The sequence below is a fragment of the Pelodiscus sinensis genome, chromosome 2, assembly GCF_052426305.1.
Source record: "Pelodiscus sinensis isolate ZL-2025 chromosome 2, ASM5242630v1, whole genome shotgun sequence".
NCBI classification, from domain to species: domain Eukaryota; kingdom Metazoa; phylum Chordata; order Testudines; family Trionychidae; genus Pelodiscus; species Pelodiscus sinensis.
In genome coordinates this window covers 253,420,466-253,446,232 of record NC_143053.1, presented here as the reverse complement: position 1 = coordinate 253,446,232, position 25,767 = coordinate 253,420,466, and the positions used below count along the sequence as shown (strand labels likewise).

General features: G+C 48.8%; 1 protein-coding gene across 1 annotated transcript in view; it reads right to left on the bottom strand.

The window, feature by feature from the left end:
- The window catches only part of VIPR1 (vasoactive intestinal peptide receptor 1), a 179,386-nt gene extending 153,977 nt beyond the window's left edge, over positions 1-25,409 (bottom strand). Inside the window, exon 1 of the mRNA XM_075922882.2 lies at positions 24,919-25,409. Coding sequence (XP_075778997.1) covers positions 24,919-24,975 — 57 coding nt within the window. The 5' untranslated portion in view covers positions 24,976-25,409. The remainder of the gene's footprint in view (positions 1-24,918) is intronic.
- Between the last annotated feature and the right edge of the window lie 358 nt (positions 25,410-25,767).

Genomic DNA, 25,767 nt, shown 5'->3' with positions numbered 1-25,767 from the left:
CTGCTGCCTGACACAGAGGCAGCAATGCATGGAGGAGATGGCTCCCCAGGAGCTGCAGCGTCAGGAGCAGGCTTTCAAGATGACTCCCCTGCATGTAGCGGCTTCCGCCTGCCACTCTGCGCTGCTGCTTCTGTATCAGAGGCAGCAGTGCAGGGTGACAGCCAACTCCCAGGAGCCGGACCAGGAGCTGCATGTAGCCATTAGGTTAACCAATAAGCTCATGCTTATCAGTTCCCTGAGCTTATCAATTATCCATTTAAATGGCTGCTTTCTTAATCCCAAGTACTCAGGGTTTCAAGCTACCAAGGCTGCTACCGTGGCCCTCTCACAAGCACCAAAGTCACACAAAGGGCCAGATTCAGATGGGGCGGCACAGCTCCATTAGCACTGGTGGAGCTACACTGCTTTAACATCAGCTGACTGGGATAACGTCAGGGCAGTTATATCCAAGTACCATGAGGAGTTAAATCTGAGGCTGTGTCTACACTGCAGGCTTCTAGCGCAAGAAGCTTTTTGTGGAAGAGATCTTCTTGCACAAGAAGTTTTTGCACAGCGCATCCAAGCTGCAAAAGCGCATCGGAAAAGCCACCAGAGCACCTGTGCTTCTTTTGATCGGGTTTTTTTGTGTAAAAAACCCCGTTTCCCATCCACACACCCCTTTTTGCACAAGAGTTCTTGCACAAAGAGGAGTTATTCCTTGTAGAAAGAGGAGTACCTACACTGCTCCGCCCGCCCAGTGCTCCCGAGGAAGGAAGACGAGAGTGTAGAGACTTCACTCACTCCTCTGTTCTAACGATTCACTGTACATTTTCGGTGTGGACACTCCGAGTTTTTGTGCGAAAACCCAGCAGCGTAGACCTAGCCTGAATGGCTGAACTACTACAGGGCCTGGGTTTGCACCTTGTCATGTTCAGTGCCTGCTCCCACGCAACAAGGGAATGAGTCTGGGTATGTCTACACTACCCCGCTAATTCGAACAACCAGGGTAATGTAGGCATATCACACTTGCAAATGAAGCCCGGGATTTGAATTTCCCGGGCTTCATTTGCCTAAGCGGGGAGCCGCCATTTTTAAAACCCCGCTGGTTCGAACCCCGTGCAGCGCGGCTACACGGGGCTCGAACTAGGTAGTTCGAACTAGGCTTCCTAGTTTGAACTACCGTTACTCCTCATTTCACGAGGAGCTGCACGGGGTTCGAACCAGCGGGGTTTTAAAAATGGCGGGTCCCCGCTTATGCAAATGAAGCCCCGGAAATTCAAATCCCGGGCTTCATTTGCAAGTGCGGTATGCCTACATTACCCTCCTAGTTCGAACTAGGAGGGTAGTGTAGACATACCCTCTGAGACACGTTTGGAGGCCAGGAGCCCTAGAGGTCGCAGGCAATCTTACGGGACTTTGCACTATCCAGGGCACTATCCAGTGATATTCCTGTCTGCTTTAAACAAGGCGCTGCTGCTGCTGCCACCATCGGCTGCGCTTCCCCATTTTCTGCGTTAGCAAGTGTGGTGCAGGTGCAAGATGCCAGGATCCGAGCCCTGCTGATCGGCGCCTTCTTCCGCTACACAAAACAGGTCTAAAAAGGGGGAGCAGCCATAAAAATATCCACCTCTTGTTCCAGGGTCCCTCCTGGTGAGGACAGGATAATTTCAGCATGGTAACTCACCCAGGCCTCTGTCGCTCATAGGAGATTCGCTGGTGTCAGTTTGAGATGGGGACGTAAACCACTAACGTTAGCACGTTTCTCCACCAACTGATTCTATACAAGATATCAAACTACGGCTTCACCTCCGCCCTGAATCTGTCGGTGGCAGCGAGCTACTATCATCTGGCGGCTGTATAGAGATGGCAAAGCAGATCTGGGGTATATGGGCCAGAGTAATAGGGGCCCCTCCCCCCCCATATCCCTTAGATTTCTTGCCATGGAAATGGGATCAGGAAGCAGCGGCTTGCCCCGCCTGCCCAGTGCTCCTGAGGAAAGACGACAAGAGTGTGGTGACTTCACTCACTCTCCCACAGCAGCGCCTGGTGGGCAAGCACGACAAGTCCCTACACCCTGACCCCTCTCTCTTGCAGGAGCACTGGGCCGGCAGAACCAGTAGAGACTCCAGGAACATTCCTTTTTCGCACACCCCCCCCCATTGGCAGGGCCCTTAGGCATAGTCGCCATAGGCCCAGTGACTGTTGCTAAGCAAAAGCAACAGCAACTATTCATAATGTCAAGACTTCATTTGAAGGGGGCATCCAAGACTCCACTTTTCTAACTGAAGTCTGCGGGAGTTGGTTGAGGTCCGTAACTCTGAATATCCAGGCCTAAGTGTGGGATACGCACAATATACCCATAACGTAGGAACAAGAACAAGGGGTCACCAAATGAAATTAATAGGTAGCTGGTTTAAAACAAAAGGAAGTTTTTCTTCATGCAGTGCATAGTCAACCTGTGGAACTCCTTGCCACAGGATGTTGTGAAGACCAGGACTTTAACAGGGTTCAAAAAAGAGCCAGATAAATTCATGGAGGTTAGGTCCACCAATACTTATTAGCCAGGATGGCTAGGAATGGTGTCCCTAGTCTGTTTGTCAGAGGGTGGAAATGGATGACAGAAGAGGGATCTCTTGATGATTTCCTGTTCTGTTCACTCTCTTTGGGACATCTGGTATTGGCCACTGTCAGCAGACAGGATACTGGTGGGCTAGATGGACCTTTGGTCTGACCCAGTATGGCCCTTCTTATGTTCTTATTCGTCAATGAGGGTATGTCTACACTACCCCGCTAGTTCGAACTAGCGGGGTAATGTATGCATACCACAATTGCAAATGAAACCCGGGATTTGAATTTCCCGGGCTTCATTTGCATAAGCCGGGCGCCGCCATTTTTAAAACCCCGCTGGTTCGAACCCCGTGCCGCGCGGCTGCACGCGGCACGAACTAGGTAGTTCGAACTAGGAAGCCTAGTTCGAACTACCGTTTGCCTGTTCCACAAGGAGTAACGGTAGTTCGAACTAGGAAGCCTAGTTCGAACTGCCTAGTTCGTGCCGCGTGTAGCCGCGCTGCACGGGGTTCGAACCAGCCGGGATTTAAAAATGGCGGCGCCCGGCTTATGCAAATGAAGCCCGGGAAATTCAAATCCCGGGCTTCATTTGCAATTGCGGTATGCATACATTACCCTTCTATTTCGAAATAGGAGGGTAGTGTAGACATACCCTAATAATGTAGCTCTTCCCCTGCCCCCTGAGGGAATTGCAATTCTGGTTAATGCTACAACATTTTCTGCTTAGGAGCCATGTTCTTTAATCTCCTGCCTTAGATCAAAATGTTTTTTAAAATGTCCTTCCCAGTCCCATTAAGATCGGAATTGCAGTTAAGCGTCCCTCGGGGGGGCCCAATGCAGTTCAAGAAAGACTAAAGTATTGACATAATTAAAAATGAGTCAGGTTGCTTTGAGAGGGAAACAGGAAGAGGTCCACCGGCACCCTCTCAATGCAGAGCTTAGATATCAGAACAAATCACACCAGGCTTCCCATTTGTGCTGCACTCTCTAGCCCCTCAGACCTTCACAACATATGCGAGATTAGAGCCAAATTCTGCCTAAAACACAGGCGAGCTATTACTGTGCTACAGGAGAATCTCCTTTGGGTCTCAGCAGTGTAGGGCCTATGGTACATAGGTCAATCATTCTGATTCCATCCAGTGCACAGCAGCATGCAATGATGCAGTGGGCATGCCTGTTGGGAACACCAACACAGCTTCCAAATTGCTTTGCGGCATTACCAACTTTGGGCAAACGCTGGCTGTGTCCTGGAAGGTTGTTACTGGCAGGGCAGAGTGAGCCAACAGCTTGGGGTTGTGACTTTGCCTGGCACAGTGTGTTGTGTTCTGTGGAGAAAATAGCAAGGAAGGAGCCATGGAATCTGGGGTCTAAACCTGGCTCACTACTGCTCCCTGCACACTTGAGCAAGTCACGTACCCCTTTGGGGTCAGGACTGAGCCCTGCAGCTGAACTGAGGACCAGCCAGGCCAGCCTCCAGGCAGGTTAATGAGCTCAGCTGAGTTGCCACAGGATCACCTGACTGGACAGCCTGCCTGATTGGCTGAAGGGAGCCAGCAGGTGTGTTTTTAAGGCACAGTAGCAGCATCTATTCCCCAGCTGCCCAATGCTTCGGCCTGCAGCTGTGATCGACTCTGCCTTGCTCCTGTCCTGCTCCATTCCAGCACCAACCCTGCGCTCCTTTCCTGGCTGCTGCTTCTAGCTTGGATCCTTGCTCTGGTTCCTAGCTCCTGACTGCAGCTCTGACACCTGGCTTGGGTTCTTGCCACTCGATGTTGGGTCTGGCTCCCAGTGTCCGAGTTCAGCTGTGACCCTTGGCTCCGGTTCCTGGCTCCTGATCTCCGATTCCCAGTTCTTGGCTCCACCATCTGGTCCTGGCTCCCAGTTACTGACTAGCACCAACCAAGGGCTCTGATTTCCAACTTTGGCTCTAACCTTTGACTCCCAGCTCCAATTTCTGGCTCACGATTTGGTTCTAAGCACTGAGATGAACTGCTGCCACCTGACACCATATTATCCTGTAATATGGAAACAGCTGATACCCACTTACCTACCTTATAAAAGAGCCAAGAAATTTAAGTTAGTTGCAGTTTGAGCCGTGATTTTAAAGATATAAAAGTAGAGACTTGTTAATATTTTCTGGGGGGAAAAAAAGGAAGAAAACCAAAGCCCATTGGGTTTTGTTGTCAGAGTTTTTCTCCCCCAAAATTGTGAAAATTTTCCAGTGTATCAATAACAAACCAAAATAATTTTAAACAAAACCTCCAAAGATATTTATTCCTCATCAAAAACCTGGAAGGTTGTCAAGCGAACAAGAAGTTTCCACAAACTGTCCCATAAAAGGCCATTTTTATTTAAAAAGGAAAATGTTTTGACAACAACAACAAAGTGTTTGGCTTCTCCAGTGTAAGGTATTCTGTCCACGTTTGTTTTTATCTTGGCCCTACGTTACACGAAAGAGCGGATTTCATAACACCACCACCTGTTCATCAAGCTCGGAAGTGGAGTACTTTTCTGCCCGTGCAGATACGTTTGAGTGAAAAAGAAGAAACACATGTTTCTCTAGAGGGAAGCGCTTTTAATTGGATTGCTGTTATTTTGGAACAACATGAAGGGGTTGAAAGAGTCTGAAGTAACTCCGTAAGATTCATATTTTCTTTCCAGAAACATAAGGTTTACAAGACACAAAGCCCATCTGCTCAGTAACATAGAATGCCAGAAATATCACCCCAATTCACCACTCTTTGTGCTGACAACTCACTGAAAAGCATTCAGAACCACAATTACCATCCTGATATTTTGGCCTTGGAAAGGGTTCAGAAAAGGGCAACTAAAATGATTAGGGGTTTGAAACGGGTCCCATATGAGGAGAGGTTAAAGCGACTGGGACTTTTCAGTTTAGAAAAGAGGATACTGAGGGGGGATATGATAGAGGTCTATAAAATCATGAGTGGTGTGGAGAGGGCCGATAAAGTTATTTATTAGTTCCCTAAATAGAAGAACTAGAGGACACCAAATGAAATTAATGAGTAGCAGGTTTGAAACTAATAAAAGAAAGTTCTTCTTCACACAGCGTGTAGTCAACCTGTGGAACTCCTTGCCAGAGGAGGCTGTGAAGGCTAGGACTATAATAGAGTTTAAAGAGAAGCTAGATAATTTCATGGAGGTTAGGTCCATAAAAGGCTATTAGCCAGGGGCTAAAATGGTGTCCTTGGCTTCTGTTTGTCAGAGGCTGGAGTGGGATGGCAGGAGACAAATCACTTGATCACGGTCTTCGGTCCACCCTCTCTGGGGCACTTGGTGCTGGCCACTGTCGGCAGACAGGATACTGGGCTAGATGGACCTTTGGTCTGACCCAGTACGGCCATTCTTATGTTCCGATATTCCAAGCCCAGCATGTCTATGTAGTTGTTTGGACGGAAATTTTTTTGGCAAAAAATGCAGATTTGAGCCAATCAAAATATGTTGTAATTTTTTTTTTAATTTGCCAAATTGTTTCCATTGAAGAAAACTACCAAGCACATTCAGGGAGATGAAATGATTCCTACGGTCATTTTTTCATCAAAATGTTTAGGATTTGGTTTTAAATTTCACTCATATTTTAGCACTAGAAAAAAAAAATTAAAACCTCTCCAAACCAAAGTGAAACGTTTCATTCATCCCAAAATTAAATGGTTTTGATGGTGTTGGTTTGCCAAAAAAATGTTCTTTTTTTTTGTGAACACAAAACAATCCTTTCCCCCCCCCCCCAATCTTTGATTCAGCCATCAGAAGGAAAAACTGGTTATTTGTTCAGGTCTAATAAAAATGACTCTGGACCCATTCAGAGCTAACTATGAAACCAGTCTCTTTGCCTCTGCTTTCCCCATAATAGTGCTTTCATCCTCTCTGTGGCTACGTTGACACTGGCATGGTTTTCCGCAAATGCTTTTAACTGAAAAGTTTTCCGTTAAAAGCATTTTCGGAAAAGCGCATCTAGATTGGCAGGATGCTTTTCCGCAAAAGCACTTTTTGCGGAAAAGCATCCGTGGCCAATCTAGATGCACTTTTCCGCAAAAAAGCCCCGATCGCCATTTTCGCGATCTGGGCTTTCTTGCGGAAAACAACTCTCTGCTGTCTACACTGGCCCTTTTGCACAAAAGTTTTTCGGAAAAAGACTTTTGCCCGAACGGGAGCAGCATAGTATTTCCGCAAAAGCACTGACAATCTTACTTGAGACAGCTGGCAAGTTTTTCTGGAAAAGTGGCTGCTTTTTCGGAAAAAGTGGCCAGTCTAGACACAGCCTGTATGTATATAGCTGCCAGAAAAGGAGGCAGCTGCCTTGGGGCCTGAGTGGCATTTACTTTGCAGTGCTGAATGGCTGGCTGACTGAAGCTAGATCCTGCCCCATCTCTTCCTTCCGCCAGAGGCACAGAGCAGCCCCCTTCTGGGGGCACAGAGCAGCCCCCCTTCCTGTCCAGGGGCCCAGCAACTGTATAGAGTGAGTGAGTGAGGAGATTGTGGAGACATGCACACATTCAAAAGCTGTAGAGAAGGCGCAGTGTTGTATTGTTGTCTAGGCCAGCAGTTTTCAAACTTTTTTTTCTCGTGACCCAGTTGAAGAAAATTGTTGATGCAGCGACCCAACAGAATTTGACTTGAGTGGGGGCTCCAGAGTGGGGCTGAGGGTGAGAGTTTTGCAGTGTAGGAGGGGGGTCCGACACTGCAGATGCCAGTGCTGGGGCTGGAAAGGCCTTACCTTGAACAGCTCCCAGTAGGGTTACTAGGTAGTCTTAAAAAAAAATACCGGACATACTGCATGGGGGGGGAGAGGGGGATGGAGGGAGGGAGGGACTGGCCGGGAGGGGAGCCGGGCTGGTCGGGAGGAAGGGGGGGCGGGAAGCAGAGCTGGTGGGGGGGAGGGGCTGGCCTGGGGAGATTGGGGGGAGGCCAATGGTAAGCAGAGCTGGTCGGTGGGGGGAGGGGGGCAGCCAGCAGGAGCAGGGCTGGCAGGGGGAGATCGGGAGGAGGAACCGGCCAGCGGAAGGTAGAGCTGGTGGCAGGGGCGGAGGTCGGATACAGTTGGACTGGCCGGGGGTGATCGAGAGAGGAGAGGAGAACTGGCCGCCAGAAGCAGGGCTGGCGGCGGAAGCAGCGGGGCTGGCCAGGGAAGATCGGGAGAAGTGGGAGAGAACCAACTGGCTGGCCAGGAGGGGGTGGAGGGGGGGGGCAGGAGCATATCAGCCGGTGGGGAGCGGGACTGACCCGGGCAGTGCAGATCCCAGGGCGCTCCTGCCCCCCGCATGGTCCAGGTGAAGCGCAAGTCAGTCCGGCTGCAGCTCCACCACGCGCTTGACCATGGACCGGGTGGCCCCTCCTCTTCACATGCAACCAGGGCTCCCAGCGCCGATTGCACCCCACCTCCCAGCCACTCCTCCCCCCCCCCCGGCCAGGCTTCCGGGCACCCAATCGGAAAAACCAGAAAATACCAGACATTGCACATGTCCGAAATTTTCTGGATTATTTTACCAGACAGAGCCACAAAAAACCGGACTGTCCAGTAGAAAACCGGACACCTGGCAACCCTAGCTCCCAGTCAGCGGTGTGGGGGGGAGGGGGCTAAGGCAGCTTCCGGCCTCTCCTGCCACTACAGATCATGCTGTGCCCCAGAAACAGCCATCAGCAGGTTCCCAGCCGACGGGAGTGCGGAGCTAGTGCTTGGGGTAGGGGCAGTGCGTGGAGCCCTGTGCGCTCTTCCCACACTCACCTAGGAGCCAGGCCTCTTGCCGGCTGCTTCTGCGGCAGTCTGTAGTGCAGGTCAGGCAGGCAGCTGCCTTCTCACCCCCACTGGTCACCTCATCCCCCTGCAACACAAGACCCAGTGTCTGATATTTCACCCCCCAGTCCTGGGTCGTGATCCAGAGTTTGAAAACCACCGGCCTCGGTACACAGAGTTCTGCCTCAGCACAAGGGGATGAACCAGACGACTCTTAGGGTCGCTTCAAAAATCCTAGGTCAGGGCTGTTCCCCACTCTAGCACTCCACGTGCAGAAGATGGGGGCCCGCAAGAGAACTTAAATATCTTGCCTCTTTAGGCTTTACTTATAAAAACTCTCCAGAGTCACAGATTCACTGACTGAGGGGGAAGGGTGTAGCTGCCACCAAGAGAAATAAAAGGAAAACCCTTTTCTTCTTGAACCCAGAAAGAAAGCAACTGGAGTTCTTTCAAAGGGGCACCCCCAAGCTCCTTTACCACAAGAGATAACAACTGCAGTCTCTGGTAGCTGACCTCTTAGTCTGAAGCGCGCGCGCGCACACACACACACACACACACACACACACACACACACACACACACACACACACACACACACACACACACACACACACACACACACACACACACACCCTTTTTCTTTCCAGGACACAAGACTTAAATCTTCGCTTTAAAAAGGGTGATTTTTATTAACAAAACAAAAAGATCTACTTGATAAAGCATACTTAGTTGCTGGGTATTACAGAGCAACTGAGTGAAACAAATTAAAACACAGAGAACATCTTAGACAGTGAATGGGGAAGGAAGGCAGAGAAGTTTAACAAAACAACCAAAACAAAGACAACTACCCTGGTCACAACTAAATGTACTTTTTTCCTCTACTCACGATCTGGGCTGATCCATACTTCAAGCCCCAGTTCACTCCCATGTCCATGGGCATGGTCATTCTAATTACTGCATCTGCTCCCTCCAGCCCGAACTTAGGGTGAGTCTACGCTGCACCATTATCTTGAGATAACTAGTGGTATTTTGAAATAATGCGAGCGTCTACACAGCCATTCTGTTTTTTTGAAATCATTTCGAAAGAATGGACGGCTTATTCCGAAATCTGTAAACCTCATTCTACGAGGAATTAGGCCTATTCTGAAAGAGCTATTTCGGAATAAGGTGTGTGTAGACGCACCACTGCTACTATTTCGAAATAGTGCCTCACAAGAACCATTCTAAGTTATTCCTCTCCAGTGCCTCCTGTGGCTCTAAATCGAGATAGCACGTCTACATTAGGGAAGCCTACTTCGGACTAATTTTGTGGCTTCCCTGCAGACGTGCTCTTTCAAAATACGCTATTTCGGAATAACAATTCCAGAATGGCTTGTTTTGAAATAAGTGTGCAGTGTAGATATATCCTTAGACTACACAAAGGAAGAGCAGACCAGGTATCTATATCCAATTCAGATTTCAGCACTATCTCCATTGATTCTTCTGGCCCCCTGCCAACACCCCTGCTAGCTACCTGAGTTTAACCCCTTAGTCACCAGGTGCTGGTCAGCACTGCTCATATCCATCACACCCTATACGTCTATGATTGTTGATGTTTTTACTGATGGGAGACCCTCAGACGCTGCAGCACTGTGTAGCCATTGAAGAAAGTAGAGAACTGCGACATTACCCCTCTCTAAACAGGGAGCTTTCTACATTCCCTGAATGCTGGTAGATTGCTACAGGAGACAGGAAATAGCCTCGGTGACCTCTTCAGGTCCCTTCCAGTCCTACATTTCTGGGATTCTGCACTTCGTGCCTGACAACAAAGGCAGTGGAGTTGGACGACATGAAACACTCTGCACTAAAAGCAATTAAACTTCAAAGAGCCATTGAGACTGGGGGGGAAGACAGTTTAGAGAACTGAAGGGACATATTTATTCTACTAGCTGCAGGAAACAGTGTGCATTCGCCACGCTACGAGCGCGCTGTATCGAATTCATGAGCACTTGTTGATTTGAAGTAGGCCAAGCTGCTCGTTTGGCACAAGTTTACACCAGCAAAAGAATGTGAATCATAACAATGGTGTCAGCCTCTGAAAGACCTGGAGATACATTTAGGAGGCCCCATGAACCCGAGGGCACGTCTACACAGCTGTGCTATTTCAGGATAACATCTGTTATCCTGAAATAGCGTTCTGCACGTCTTAACAGCACTCCTAGTATTTCAAAATACATTTGAAAGAATGGGCTTCTTATTCCAGCTTCCTATAAACCTTGTTGCACGAGGCTTAAGGAAAATGCTGAGGTAGGGATATATTTTAAAATTAGCGCTGTGTAGACGTACCCTGATTGACCTATGGCATTTCAATTCAGAAGTGGTGAAAAAGGAGGTTCATTCACTCCTGAACTACCTATTCTGTCTTACCGGCCTTATTAGCATATGGGTCCCGAACAAACCTTGCATCTACTAAAAATGAAAAAATTCCACGTGTTAAAATCTGAAGACCCACTGATTGGGATGACCAAGGTTTTTAGATCATCATATTCATTTGCCTGTCATATTTATGTATTTCCTGCCACAGAAAAATAGAGCTGATGAGAGCTGCTGCCCTAGCAAGATTGCAGTTTATAAAACAGTCACAGAAAGAGATAACACTCTGGGGTATCAGCTGCAATAAGCAAGCCACTTATGAAGCAACCAACCCTTCTTGATTTAGCCAGCAGAACAACAGCAGCAAGACACTGGGGATTTGGTGACCTGAGTTCAAGTAGACAGGAAGATACCGATAGATTCATTGTGATCATGAGACAAAAGCCTTCATTGTAAATGGTGATTGACAGAAAGGCTGCCACTAAGATCCTCTCCCCTCCCTCCATTTTGAACTTGTCAATTGATGTTGATCGAAACTCAGAATTTCCATCCCAAGTGAACATCAGCTGCTTTCACATTTGTTTTCCTCCCTACTCAGAAGGAAAAGTCAAAATATTGAGATTTGCCACAAAATGAAAAGCCCCGAAAGAAAAGTCAGTTTGAAAAGGCTGAAATAGCTCAGTGAGCCACTGTGCATCATGGGAGATGTAGTCCAACTATGGTGCCCAGTCTACATGACAGAATGGGGACATGAGCCACTTGAACTACAACTCCTATAAGGCACCATAGCAGCTCAGGCTGATGCAGAGATTAAGGATGTCAGGGCCCAAAATATATTTCACAGTTCCTGACGGGGAAAGAAAAATCAACATTTTCTCCACTGAAAATTTCCATTTTGCAGAAGCCATGTTGCCTGCTGAAGAAAAATATTGATGGAAAATTCCCCAACCAACTTGCTTGTCAGCTCATCTCTCCTCTTCCAATGTCTCCATTGGCTTCCCTCTCCATTGAGGTGAAGGAACTTAAAGCCCTACATCACTTGACTCTAGCTTGTATCTCTAATCTTGTTTTCTTTCGCATCCCCCTTCCTGTTCTGCCAATTCCCATCAAGACTGGTACTTAGGAAAGTTAGAGGTCAGTAAGTCACCAGGTCCTGATGAAATGCATCCCAGGATACTCAAGGAGCTGATAGAGGAGGTATCTGAGCCTTTAGCTATGATTTTTGAAAAATCATAGCAGACAGGGGAGATTCCAGAAGACTGGAAAAGGGCAAATATTGTGCCCATCTATAAAAAGGGGAATAAGAACAACCCAGGAAACTACAGACCGGTCAGTTTAACGTCTGTCCCAGGGAAGATAATGGAGCAGGTAATTAAGGAAATCCTATGCAAACACTTGGAAGGTAATAAAGTGATAGGGAATAGCCAGCATGGGTTTGTGAAGAACAAGTCATGCCAAACTAATCTGATAGCTTTCTTTGATAGGATACCGAGCCTTGTGGATAAGGGAGAAGCGGTGGATGTCATATACCTAGACTTTAGTAAGGCATTTGATACGGTCTTACATGATATTCTTATTGATAAACTAGGCAAATATAACTTAGATAGGGCCACGATAAGGTGGGTGCATAATTGGCTGGATAACCGTAGTCAGAGAGTTGTTGTTAACGGTGCTAAATCCTGCTGGAAAGGGATAACAAGTGGAGTTCTGCAAGGGTCTGTTTTGGGACCCGTACTGTTCAATATCTTCATCAATGATGTAGATATTGGGATAGAGAGTACGCTTATTAAGTTTGCAGATGACACCAAACTGGGTGGGGTTGCAACTTCTTTGGAGGATAGGGATGTAATTCAAAATGACCTTAGCAAGTTAGAGAAATGGTCAGAGGTAAACAGGATGAGGTTTAATAAAGAGAAATGCAAAGTGCTCCACTTAGGAAGGAACAATCAGTTCCATACATACAAGATGGGAAGCGACTGTCTAGGAAGGAGCACGGCGGAAAGGGATCTAGGGGGTCATAGTGGACCACAAGTTGAATATGAGTCAACAGTGTGATGCTGTTGCAAAAAAAGCAAATATGATTCTAGGTTGTATCAACAGGTGTGTTGTAAGCAAAACTCGTGAAGTCATTCTGCCGCTCTACTCTGCACTAGTTAGGCCTCAGCTGGAGTACTGTGTCCAGTTCTGGGCGCCACATTTCAAGAAAGATGTGGAGAAATTGGAAAGGGTACAGAGAAGAGCAACAAGAATGATTAAAGGCTTAGAGAACATGACCTATGAAGCCAGGCTTCATGAACTGGGCTTGTTTAGTTTGGAAAAAAGAAGATTAAGGGGGGGACATGATAGCGGTTTTCAAATATCTAAAAGGGTGTCACAAGGAGGAAGGAGAAAATTTGTTCCTCTTGGTTTCTGAGGACAGGACAAGGAGTAATGGGCTTAAAGTGCAGCAGGGGAGGTTTAGATTGGATATTAGGAAAAAATTCCTAACTGTCAGGGTGGTCAAATATTGGAATAAATTGCCAAGGGAGGTGGTGGAATCTCCCTCTCTGGAGATATTTAAGAACAGGTTAGATAGACATCTGTCAGGGATGGTGTAGACGGAGCTTGGTCCTGCCTTGAGGGCGGGGGGCTGGACTCGATGACCTCTCGAGGTCCCTTCCAGTCCTATTATTCTATGATTCTATGACTTCTGGAGTGGGAGTATTTGAGTGAAACCCATTCCTAGGCAGGGGCCACACCAGCAACCATGAACCAATTAGGATTGCTAGGCAGGAAATGTTTTTTTCATCCTGCCCTTTGATATTTGGGACAAAACCAAAAAAAAAAAAAAATTAAGGTGGTTTTGGTCAAGCAAAACCAAACTGGAGCCACCAACTGTCATCTGGGTAGAGCATGTAGCCACAGAGTAGGAAACCCACGTTCCAGTGCCAGGCTGACTCAGGGTAATAGAAGGAATCGAACTCTAACTTACATCTCCCATATCAATGTTGAATCACCAGGCGGTAAGACATTCTGGGTTGGGAGGAGTGTGTGTGTGTGTGGGGGGGGGGAGGGTTGTATACATGCTCTCTCTTGCTTTGATCAGAAATTCCATCCCGGCACTGAGAAAACATTGCCAACAGAAGCTTTGTCGAAGTGGGTACATCCCCACGTGATGTTTCTATCTCAATGAATCGGCATTTGTAAATGAAAAACTGTTTTGCTAAAAAGTTCCCAGTCAGCTCTGTTGATGGGTCCCTGCTCAGTCTTATTTTGAGGGGTAGGGCATGGTGTCTAGATGCACAGGGATGACCACCACCCTTGGGGAAGGGCAGTTTTAGCCTCGGAAACGCTCCCTTTGAGAGGAAGGGCGGGACAGTGAGCTCTGCCAAAATGGTCAGTGACAAACTTGGTGATGTCACTGACAAGAGTCTACTTAACACAGCAGCTAAATCCTCTTGATGTGCTGATGGTGGAAATGACCAAGTAAGAAGTGTTAAAGTTACACTTGATTGACATGCTGTCTAGCTGTGTGGAGGAGCCACACTACATAAGAACGGCCAGACTGGGTCAGACCAAAGGTCCATCTAGCCCAGTATCCTGTCTGCCGACAGCGGCCAATGCCAGATACCCCAGAGGGAGAGAACACAACAGGGAATCCTCACATGATCCCTCTTCTGTCACCCATTTACAGACAAACAGAGACTACGGGACACCATACAGAAAGGCTGCCATAAGTGTATGAATACATAACACACAAATCTTCTGGGTGGGGTGTGCTGTCCCATCATGTAGCACGGAGATTACTTAGAGCAGTGTTTCCCAAATGAAGCTCTGCAGTACCCTGGGGTTCCGCAAAGTGAAAGTAAGGGTTCCGTGAGAACCCGAACACTCCCCCACCCTGCCCTTAAAGAGAGAGACAGAGAGGAGCAAAGACACTGGCTCCTTCCCTGGTTACCCACTGCCCTTTCAGACACCTCCCATTCCCTGATGTCGCTCTGCTTTTACCACTGGACTTAGCGACACATTTATTCTCTGGCTGTAGGGGTTCCTTGAAATTTTTCTGAGTTTAAAACCGTAGTCAAAAAATAATTGTGAAACACTGACTTAGGGTACGTCTAGACTACAGGGTTTTGTCGACAGAAGTTTCGTCGACAGATACTGTCGACAAAGCTTCTGTCGACAAAGAGCATCTAAACTCCATTCAGTTCTGTCGACAAAGCAAACTGCTTTGTCGACAAAACCCTGTAGTCTAGACACAACGCTACATGCAATAACACCTTCTGTCGACAGAACTCAGCAGTTTTGTCGACGCTGGTAAACCTCATTTTACGAGGCATAACGCATTCTGTCGACAGAGTTCTGTCGACATTATGTCGACAGAACTCAGCGATAGAGTAGACGCAGGTATAGTTTTGTCGACAAAAGTGGACTTTTGTCGACAAAACTCTGTAGTCTAGACACACCCTTAGAGAGAATGAATGAGTGCACTCTGCAGCCTTAGCTGAGATCCAGCTGGCTTTTAGCTCGTGCACTAAGCTCTACAGGTCCCAGGTTCAATTCTGCCTGTCCGCATTACAAGTGGGGACTCATCCGGGATTTCAACTGGGGGGGCTCTGAAGCTCAGAGTGCGCTTCCTCAGCTAGGGAACGTATGCAACCCACACACCTACTGGGTGTGGTGGACTTGCCCATCACGTGGCACGGAGCTGGCTTCCAGAGACAATGAGTCTGCTCTACAGCCTTAGCAGATATCCAGAGGTCCTAGGTTTGATTCTGCCTGTCGGCACCACATGTGCACATCCTACAGCAGCGAACCTCTCACCCCGAGTTGATGGACTTGGGCTCATGCGAGCACATTACAAATAGCTCTGGAGACAGCACCTCCCCTCCCCCGCAGGCTTCAGAGCCCAAGCTCCCCGCAGCTGCAACGTGTACACAGCTATTTTTAGCACCGTAGCGTGAACTCAAGTCTGTTAACCTGGGCAGGGTGGCTTGCTGCTGCAGGCTGCGTGGCCGTATCCTAAAGGCCCCAACAGAGATGGGGGCTCCCCCCGTCATGCAAGGTGCTGTACGTGTTCTGCACCACGGCTCCTGCCATTGAACCAGAGCCAGGAGAAAGGAAGCATGGTGAGGCCTCTCTTACAGAAGAGGAACCAAGGCACAGGGAGGTGAAGCTACTTGCTCCCAAAGCACAGATACCGCGGCAGAGGCAGGAATCGAACCCACAGCTTCTGAGACCCAGCCCAGTACCCTCTTCAGCCCTAGCATGGCTGAGCTCAGCACTCAACCTCTCTATTCATTAAAACCCACCTCTGCTGGGTGCTGCTGAGTTCTGTCTGTTGGCTACTTTGGAAAGCATTGGGGATGGGGCGCATTATTTGCCGTTGCATCCTCCTCCGGCCGGCTGGGCTGTGTCCAATGGCCGTGTTCTATATTTTATGTTTGTTTTCCCCGCTGACAGTCTAGGAAGGTGATGTGGTATTGGCAGAGAGAGAAAATAATTACAGAACACAGGGACTTTGTGCTGCCAGGAGTGTAACACCCAATCCAGGCAACTACAGAAAAATGTGCCATAGATTTGTCATCAAACAAACACTGGGAGCAGAAGGGAACAGGAATCAAACACACAGTTGCCTTTTGGTTTGTCTGTAACAAACCGTAATCAGCACCTAGATGGATAAAAGGCTGACTTTTCTGCTGGGAATGTGGCCAGGACACAAATCCAGTCAATCAGATGGCTGTTCCCCCATCCGGTAGTACTGATTTCCCAATGCTAAGCCGTCCTTAAGGGGGGCAGATCTGGCTATGGGAGGATTCCGGTGGGCATCAAGCCAGTGCTGGGATGGGCCCAGAATCAGGGGAGCACAAGTATTGCAAAGCTATTTGTGCCCCTGTTTGAGCTCAAAACCAGCTCAGAATCTGGGCCCGCGTAGCTGGAGCGGACAGAGTTCCCGTTAGATACTCTCCGATGAGTTTCAGCTTTGCTCCTCTGGAGGAAGATTGCATTCCAGTCGTAACAAATGGAGACACCACATACAAACCTGGCACCTCGCGGACACGTGCCTAGATCTGATCATCAACAGCTCGTTGCTGACTGCATTCGTTGGCATGTAGGGGCTGAAATACCACAAAGAATGTCTCCTTGGTGTCATTCCAAGCCCCACCCCCTCTCTCTTTTCTGTCCCCATTTTCAGTTATTTTCCGTTCTACATACATTGCTTTTCCTGAGAGTTAATAAGTCCCAATGACTTGCCCAAGGCTGATTTCCTCTTGACTGCTCTAATCTAGGAGTCCTTCATTTAACCATTTTCCCCACAAGAGAATTTAGTGCTTCTGGAAGATCGTGCAGCAATAAGTCCTCGGGGGTCCACTCCCCTTTGAATCGCCTGACTGCTGGGTAACTGCCCCCTTTGCCCTTGCTGTCAGCAGGCCTGCCTAAGGCTTTTTCTTCTTGGATCCTGTGCCTACTGGAGTTCAGAGGATTTTGCTATCAAAGTCGAATCAGGATCTCCATGTCGGTCCTCCATTCCATCTGTGAAATCCGTTAGCAGAAAAAATCCCACTCGACTCAGATTTGATTCAAACACCTGAACGTGAATCCAGAGAAAAAGCTCTGTCTGCCCATGAACGCTAGGATGAAGATGGAGGACAGGTAACTCCCTGGGTATAAGAGAATGCATGTAAAGCAACTAATGACACAGTCTGGTAATGTTTACAATAACCTTGTTTCAGCTGACTATTGCTAGAATAATATGTATGTAGGTTTTAAGAACATAAGAATGGCCATACTGGGTCAGACCAAAGGTCCATCCAGCCCAGTACTCTGTCTGCCGACAATGACCAATGCCAGGTGTCCCAGAGGGAGGGAACTGAACAGGTACTGATCAAGCGATCTCACTCCTGCCATACATCTCCACCCTCTGACAAAACAGAAACTAGGGACACCACTCCTTGCCCATACTGGCTAATAGCCATTAATGGACTTAACCTCCATGAATTAATCTAGTTCTCTTTTAAACCCTGTTATAGTCCTAGCCTTCACAACCTCCTCAGGCAAGGAGTTCCACAGGTTGACTATGCGCTGTGTGAAGAAGAACTTCCTTTTATTTGTTTTAAACATGCTGCCCACTAGTTTTATTTGGTGGCTCCTAGTTCTTATATTGTGGGAACAAGTAAATAACTTTTCCTTATTCACTTATTCCACACCACTCATGATTTTATATACCTCTATCACATCCTCCCTTAGTCTCCTCTTTTTCATGCTGAAAAATCCTGTAGTACATGTAGTTCTTATGGGCCAAAATATGTGTCTGGCAGACGGAGCTGCAGTAGGTATAAATGCCATCCCAGACGTATGCCTGTATGCCAGTTTAAGCCAGCCCTACACGCACACATACCCACACCCGCACAAACACACACGGTTCCTTGCACATGAACTGTATCCCTGAAAGCACGTCCTAAAACCAACAGCCTGAAAATTACAGGACCTAATTCTAATCTCACTGCATTAACTTCTCACCAGCGCAACTACCCTGATTTCCAGGGTGTGGTGCCTGATTTACACCATCTTCACTGAAAGGAAAATTAGGTCAGGGAGGAGTGAGTATCAGCAGCACATCACAGCAGTACTGTACGTGGGGTCACATCTCAAACCAAGATCACTTCCCCAGCCACATAAATGTGCTGACAAGCCATTTACATCAGCACAGGGGATGGCATTTATTATAATGTAATTGGCATTGTGCTTCTGCCACCTCACAGTTTTATTCACAGGACTAAGCAGTTTAAAAGTAATTTGTGAAAAAGAGGAGGTTGTCAAGACATCTAATCATGTTACAGTTTCAGTAACGGAAACTCTAATGCCTTTATTATATCAACAACGTCCTCATTAGAATAAAACTTAGCACTTCTGGAGAGCTACAATTCTAGAACATTTCAAACACAATCCTGATCCAATTTAATTTTCTCCAAGTTAAGTGAATAAAGGGATTGCCCCGGGGATTAAGGAAGCATTTGGCAAAGTAATCAATAAATTAGCAGTTCCCAGAAAACCAGTCCACATTTCAAACTCCCACCTCCCTCCAAAGCACTCTATGAACACTAATGAATTTGTCCTCTCGGTGCGCTACTGTATAGAAGAGGGAATTGAGGCATGGGGAAGCAAAGCAAACCATGCAGCAATCTGTGGCAGCCAAGCATAAAACAAACTGAACCTGCCGCATCTTGCAAGCAAAGAGTGGTGAGGAACAGAAGACAACTCAGCTATAAACAAAATTCTACACTTTCTGTACTTCTCTACTAAACAGCTAGCTCCTTTAATATTGGACAAGGGCCAATGTCATCTTGATTGTTATTTCCCTTCCTAGGTATTAATCCAGTACCTTGGGTCAGATCCTGCTTCCAGACAAATCAACCAAAGCCTCTTTCTCAGAGCGCTCGCAGCTCCCACTTACTTCCACGGACGTTATGGGCAGTTCATTCTTTTCACAATCAGGCCCTTGCAGTTTGAGTGCCCGGAGAATGCAAGGCTGGGGACATGTTAGGAGGAAAAACGTTCACCTGACGATGAAAGAACTCCCCTAAACCTGTGCATAGCACTAGGCAGATGATTCAATGGGCAGAGAAGTTTCCTGGCCCCTCTCCCTCTTTGCAATCACGATTTTACCGGTGATCACGGCATGCTCCAGAGCATTTGTTGCAAAGTAGTTTCAGTTCTGCTAAGCAAGAGAGATTTCAATGGTCACAAAGGACTTTTCTCTGTAGGAAAAACCTTCTCATCCCGAGTCAGCTAGACAGTGACTAGGGGAGTGATGGGCAACCTCCACCGCATCATGGGTCTATGTGTAGCCCACAAGACATGTTGCTTTCTGTTGGCCACGTGCAGGGTTAACAGATTCCACTGGTTTCCATCTGCACAGTTTTTCTCCTGCCGGTATTACTGAAGTGACATGCAGAAAACAAGGGCACATGAGGTGAGGCGTGTGCTGATTTGCTGTCAGTGTCGTGTGCAGAGCCATGCGCTACTTCAGCATCCAATCAAAGCACTGCCACGGTTCAACTGGCCCAACCCCTCAAATTCCAAGTACGCAAGCGCAGTTAGCAAAACTGCCCTATCCCAGGAGTCCATCTTGGTTAGGACAATCTTGTGACCCACTGAAGTGATGGACGGGTACTCCTGCATCCCACTCACTAACCTAGGTTACACATCACTGAAATAGGGTCACCCAGCCTCAGAATGAAGTGGGCCACAGATTTCGGGGACACATTCTTGGTTACATTTACCACCTCTCCCTTTTTAAGGCAAAATGACTAAGCCTCTGATTCTTCCTAAAGAGGAAAGTTGAATCAAGATATGCAACTGCAGCTATGTTAATAATGTACCTTGATTCGATTTTCCCCGCCATCCCGATAGAGGGAGGCCGACAGGAGCAAACGCTCCCGTTGGCTTCCCTTACTCCTCACAGGAGCAGGAGTACTGGCTGCTGACAGGGGTGTCCTCTGAGATCAATTTAGCAGATCTACTTAAGACCTACTAAATCAACTCTGGAAAAATCGATCGCAGCAGCATCAATCTTCTCCAGAGCGTATACATGACCTGCTTTCCCTGTCACCCACTGTAGGTCAGGAGTTATTCCAACCAAGTCAGCAATAGTGCGAAGCTGGCATGACAGCAGCATTGGGTCTGTAAAAAGGATTCGAGTCTGACACTCATTGCACGAGGCGTTAAAGATTCTCCAGTCTGAAGCCCAGATCTCATTGGCTCATTTTGTAGTTGGTTGCCCCTTCTAAGAATGTCAACAAAAAAGACCAAGTACCATTTGCGATGGGATGTTTTCTCCCTGGGTGGACATTTGCCCATTGTCGTATTGTGGTGGACAGAAAATGCAGTTCTGCAAAGTTTACAGGCTAAATATTGAGAATACAGACCACCCTTAGTGTTTCTTATGTAGAGGCTGATAGAGACCATTTATGAGGCCTGAGTGCAAGAACATCTTTACAGCTGTAGTTGGAAGATCACATATGCCACTGATCAGCTTTGCGAAGTTGGGTCACTACTTGTCTGGGCTGCATTTGAACCAGAGTCTAGAGGTGAAGCCTCCATGCTCCATCACCAGAACCCTTTTCCATTATTCTATTCTATTATGGAGCCACAGGTTCCTCTCTCTTACAATGGGAAGAATCTGAACTAATTTCACAGGAGGGTAGGAAAGATGCCCTAGACAATGGGATACTAGATTGGGCCATGAGAAATCCTGGGGTCACTTCCTAGCTCAAACAGAATTCCTATATGACACTGAGGCTTCTGGGCCTTAAAGTGGCATGACCAAAGGTATTTAGACACCTAATTCTTGTTGATTCCCAGAGGATTTAGATGCCTATATCTCTGAGGATCTGGGTCAAAGTCTACCCTGGGCCACAGTTCCCAGTCTGTCAAATGAGGACAATACTTTTGTACTTTAAATCTATTAACGACTGTGAGGTACTCAGACTGCAGCGTTAAGGACTTTATAGCTGGACAGCAGTCAATGGATTTACACCAGTGTAAACTGATACGCATAAGAGGAGGAGGAAATTGGTTCATTTTTGTTCACCGTTTTCAGTCACGAAATTAATACTCCAGGCAAAACTATCATATTGGCATAGCTGTATCTCCAGTGACACCACCCCCGAAGGGACACTGGGGATGAATTTGGTTCACAACGGTTTCAAGCTATCCTACAAAGGAAATGGAGCCAGAAACATACACAGAACGTGCCAGCCAGAGGACCAGCCAGGATGCTCTGTCCATGGTCCCATCTGACTCCAGGCGCCAGTGGTCTGTGGCGCAGTAATAGACTACAATTCAGCAGCCCTCTCGCTTTTTCCATCCTGCAGACCACGTCTTGAAAGAGCCGCTCGCATGGACCCACTCCTCTGCTGGTCTGTTCCAACCATCACATCTGCCCTCCTCCCCCTGTTCAGCTGTCAGCATTTTTCATGTTCTTGACCCAGAAAACAAAGCTCACAACCCCGGAGATGGATGATCACCTTTTGAAAACCAGCACTGAGGGGCCTGCAGACTATAGTAACCTCCTGTCAATAGAACAGTCATGGCTGTTCCATAGGTGACCCCTAGCACTCTGCTTTGCATTTCATTCTCTCAGAGCGAACCTTCAATCACGGTGTTAATCTCTAGCCACAATTTTTTAAAAAGCAAACGTATGATGCAAACAATTTTCAATGCATGTACATATAGGTTGGAATGGTCATGGCACATCATTAATTGAACTGGGTGCTCAATTATCTTTGAAAAACTTCAACCACGCACTGTGTATTATCAATGTTTGCATACACTGAGTACCTACTGGAGCTGCTTTGTAGCACTGTCAGAAGTCAAGGATTTTAAGTATCATGAGGAGTTCTGTTACCATGAAGCTACCTTTAAAGGTATCGTGTGTGCGGCAGATGGCACGGCAACCTTCAGAAAGAGCGCTGGAATGGCAATAAAGGTTTCTATAAACAGTGAATACAATGGGTTTTCCCTGAAAGGGTCGATTTTGTTTATATACATTTACATCAACTCCCCTACCAATGAGGAGTGGAATGAAAGAGTCAGGGGTCTACATGTGCAGTTTACAAATATATGGAATTATCCTAGGTCACCTATGTGGTAATTTGGACACTGGAAAAAGTTAGAGCCTGATTTGGCATTCACTTACATCAATTTTACACTGGTGTAATTCCATTCATTGTAGCAGAATCAGGCCCTCAAGGAAAAACAGTTTAAGCTACATTCTCTGACTGGGCCAGTCCAGATTGATCTGCTAGAAAGTGGGATTTGCAGAGCGATTGGAAGGACTGAAATCTCATTCTAGCATACGTGCGGAAACACCACCATGTTCATGGCTCAGTGGACCAGATTCTAATCTTAGTTACAGCACTGGCAAGCTGAAATCAGTGACATTACTCTCGTTTTCAATCAAAGGTAGAGGAAAACCCATTAATTGCTTTTCTCTGAAGCCTTCAGCACCGGCTTTTGCAAGAGGCAGGATCAACGCAGTTTGAGGTACAATGGCTGATACTGTATCCTAGTTTCCCTGTGTCAGTTATGCAGCATCCAGGGGGAAGTTTAAGAGCACTTCAAACACCTGGCTACAAGTAGTTTTGTTCCCTCCTGACCAGCCCAAGGCTGCTCCTGAAAACTTTTCAGGACAGACCAGTGAATCACAACAGTGAAATTAAAGTATCAGAGGGGTAGCCGTGTTAGTCTGAATCTGCTCATCGCTAGTGAAATTAAAGGACTCCTCGTCGCTAGTGAAATTAAAACAACCCTAAGCAATCCCAGCTCCCATTGCAGAACTTTGGTTTGGAAACACTGCAACTCTTTGGCTCTCTGGAGTTCTTAGCATTCATGAACAGATTCTACAGCAGTAGGCGCAGCATTAGCAAAGGTGGTTGCAAAAGCTGATCTCTGGCCCTACTCTGCCTCTCCCACCAAGAGAAGCGGAGATCTAGCAAAGTTTTATAGAATATAAGGAAAGTAGGACAGAAAAATAATCATTGCACTACAGCAAGATAATAAACAGGGATGCAGCAGCAAAACAAAGAAACAATTATAACCAATGAAGCCAAGTTTGATCCAGAAGAAGAGCTAATTGATGGGCTGTCCTTATTAACCAGAGAGACCAGGAAGGTGCTGATACAAAGCCCAGGAAAAGATCCTCTCTCAACCCACAGGGCTGACAGTCTAAGGGCCCAATCATTGCACAAGTAACTAGGGCAGCCGCTATAGGAGCTGGAACTAAACGTGTTGGCTGCTGTCTCACCGCCTGGCTTGAAGTGGTTTGGTTTAATGGCTCTAGCATCCCCAGCAGCTTCTTGGAGTGCTCATAGGAGCCAAGCTGCTACCCTGACTATGTGTCTCCAGGATCAGGCCCCCAAAAGATTTCCTCGTGTCTCTAGGATTGAAATCCATGAGAATTGCGCCCTACATCTGGATAGGAGCAGGACCGGTCTCTGATCTCTGTGCTTCCATGAACCCCTCGTTTGCCCTCCCCAATTCCTCCCCAGCTCAAGCGGGGAACACAGGCGCGTTTTGTCCTTTCCCAGAAGGAAAACACTGGCTTTAATTTAGTTCTTAAACCCCAGCCGACCAACCTGGGCGTTGGAACTGAAGATGCTGGGGGGGTGGGGGGGGGGTGCACCAGCTCTTCAGAGCTGAAGTAACCCAGAATTTACCACCTTTGTCGCAGAGTGGGGGGAACCCAAGGCAGGGCTGGGTGGCTTTTCCCGTGCTGTGAAATTCCATTTCGTCCCTTTGACTTGGCCCGGGCAGAAGCAGAAGAGGGACCCTGCATCAAGGGTCGGGGAATGGAAGGGGCCGAGAGCAAATGAAACCGGCTGCCGTCCAGCAAACCGGCTAGCCCCAATCCCCCGCATCTGAGAAGGGGTTTTGGACCCTCGAAAGCGGATGCCCAAATAAATCTGTTAGCCTCTAAGGTGCCACCGGACGGCCCGTTGTTTCTGCTGATACAGACGAACAGGGCGACCCCTCTGACATCAGTCGCCCCGGGCAACCTGTCCAACCCAGCAGGGCGCTCTGAAGGAATGTGCGTGCGACTGGGGAGGAAAGGCAAGGGGTGCAAGACCGGGTTTGAAGGAAAGGGGCCAACGCAGCCCCAGCTACTCCTGTTCGCCCTGCCTGGGGCTTCCTGCAGGGCGAGGAGAGGAGCTGGAAGGCGCCTGGTGCCACGTTCACTAGCCAGCCCCCGAACCAAGCCGCATGTTCCGGCTGGCTTTGCTAGGATCCGAAAGAGCCTCACGGGGGGGTTTCTCCGCCGGGCGGCGGGAGGCGAACAAGTGGCTGGACCCTGGGAAAAGGCTGGTAGAAATTCCCACGGACAAGCCCTACCGGGTTCCCAGGGGCTCCTGCGCACCGGTCCTGTATTTGCTTTGCTCCCGGGGGGCCCTGAAGTGCCTTTTCCGCCGCCCGGCATCCACCAGGTCGCGCCTCCTGCCCCCATATTCAGTCTCCTCCGGGTTCCCCCCAGTTGCTCCTCGCTCCAGGGTTTCTCTGAGCTCTTCCCAAGAAGCGAAAGCTGCAGACGCGAAAGCAGCCTTCGCCCCCCCCCCCCTCCCCGCAATCTAAGGGAGCCCCGGAGCCCCTTTCTCTTCGGGAAGCGGAGGCTCGGCGGGGCCCGCTGCGAGCCCCAGGGGGAGGGACCCCGTCGCGCCCTCCTTCCGGACCCAGCCAAAGTTTCTCGCCGCCGCAGCGAGACGAGCGGAGGGACTGCGCCGCGGACTTACCCAGGAGAGGAGGCAGCTGGCCAGCGAGAGCCAGAGGCAGGCGGCAGGGCGCTCCATGCCGGAGGCGCTGGCTCCGTCCCGCTCCCTTCCTGTCCAGGCGGCTCCCGGGCTGAAGTTGGCGGCGGTGCAGTCCTAGGGTCCCGGCTCAGCGCTGCCCTGCCCGAGCCATCTGCGCCGCGCCTGGCCACCGGGAGCCGCTCCGGGCGCGCAGCGAAGCCGGGACCAGCGAGCGCCGCGGCCGGGGTGGGGACGCCGAACCCAGCGACTCCGCCCTCGGGCTGGGGGCTCGCCGCGCCGGCCAATGGCGGAGGCTGGGGGCAGGCAGGTGCCCGGGAGGCAGCGGTACAGGGGCCGGGCTGGGGAGAGGCGCTGGAGCCAGGCAAGTGCCGCGGAGCAGGGGGAGGTTCGGACAATTCAGAGCCGGGCGCGCCCCGGCGCCTTTTCAGACCCGCCCGCTCCACGTGGGAGCCGGGACCGGGCGCGGCTCCGAGACACGGCTGCGCTTTGCCCTCCTTCTAGCCGTGCGCCCAGCGTCTCGGGGCACGCCGCTCAGGTAGCCTCCCCTTTTATAACGGGGGAAACTGAGGCAGGGAGGGCCCGCATATCTGGAGGGGGTGGGTTCGCCTGGGTGACCCTTCTAGCCCTATGGGGAGCCCTGTTCGTCTGTGTCTGCCAAAGCAATCGGGAGTCCTGCGGCACCTGCCAGGGTAACATGTATTAGGGCATCAGCTTCTGGGGGTAACCCCCCCTTGTCAGATGCACGGTGCTGGGTCTGTAAGTGACCCGGGGCTGAGCTGGATTTCTAGGCTCAGGAGATTGGTAGGAGATGGCCTGAGCTCTCCTCTTGGC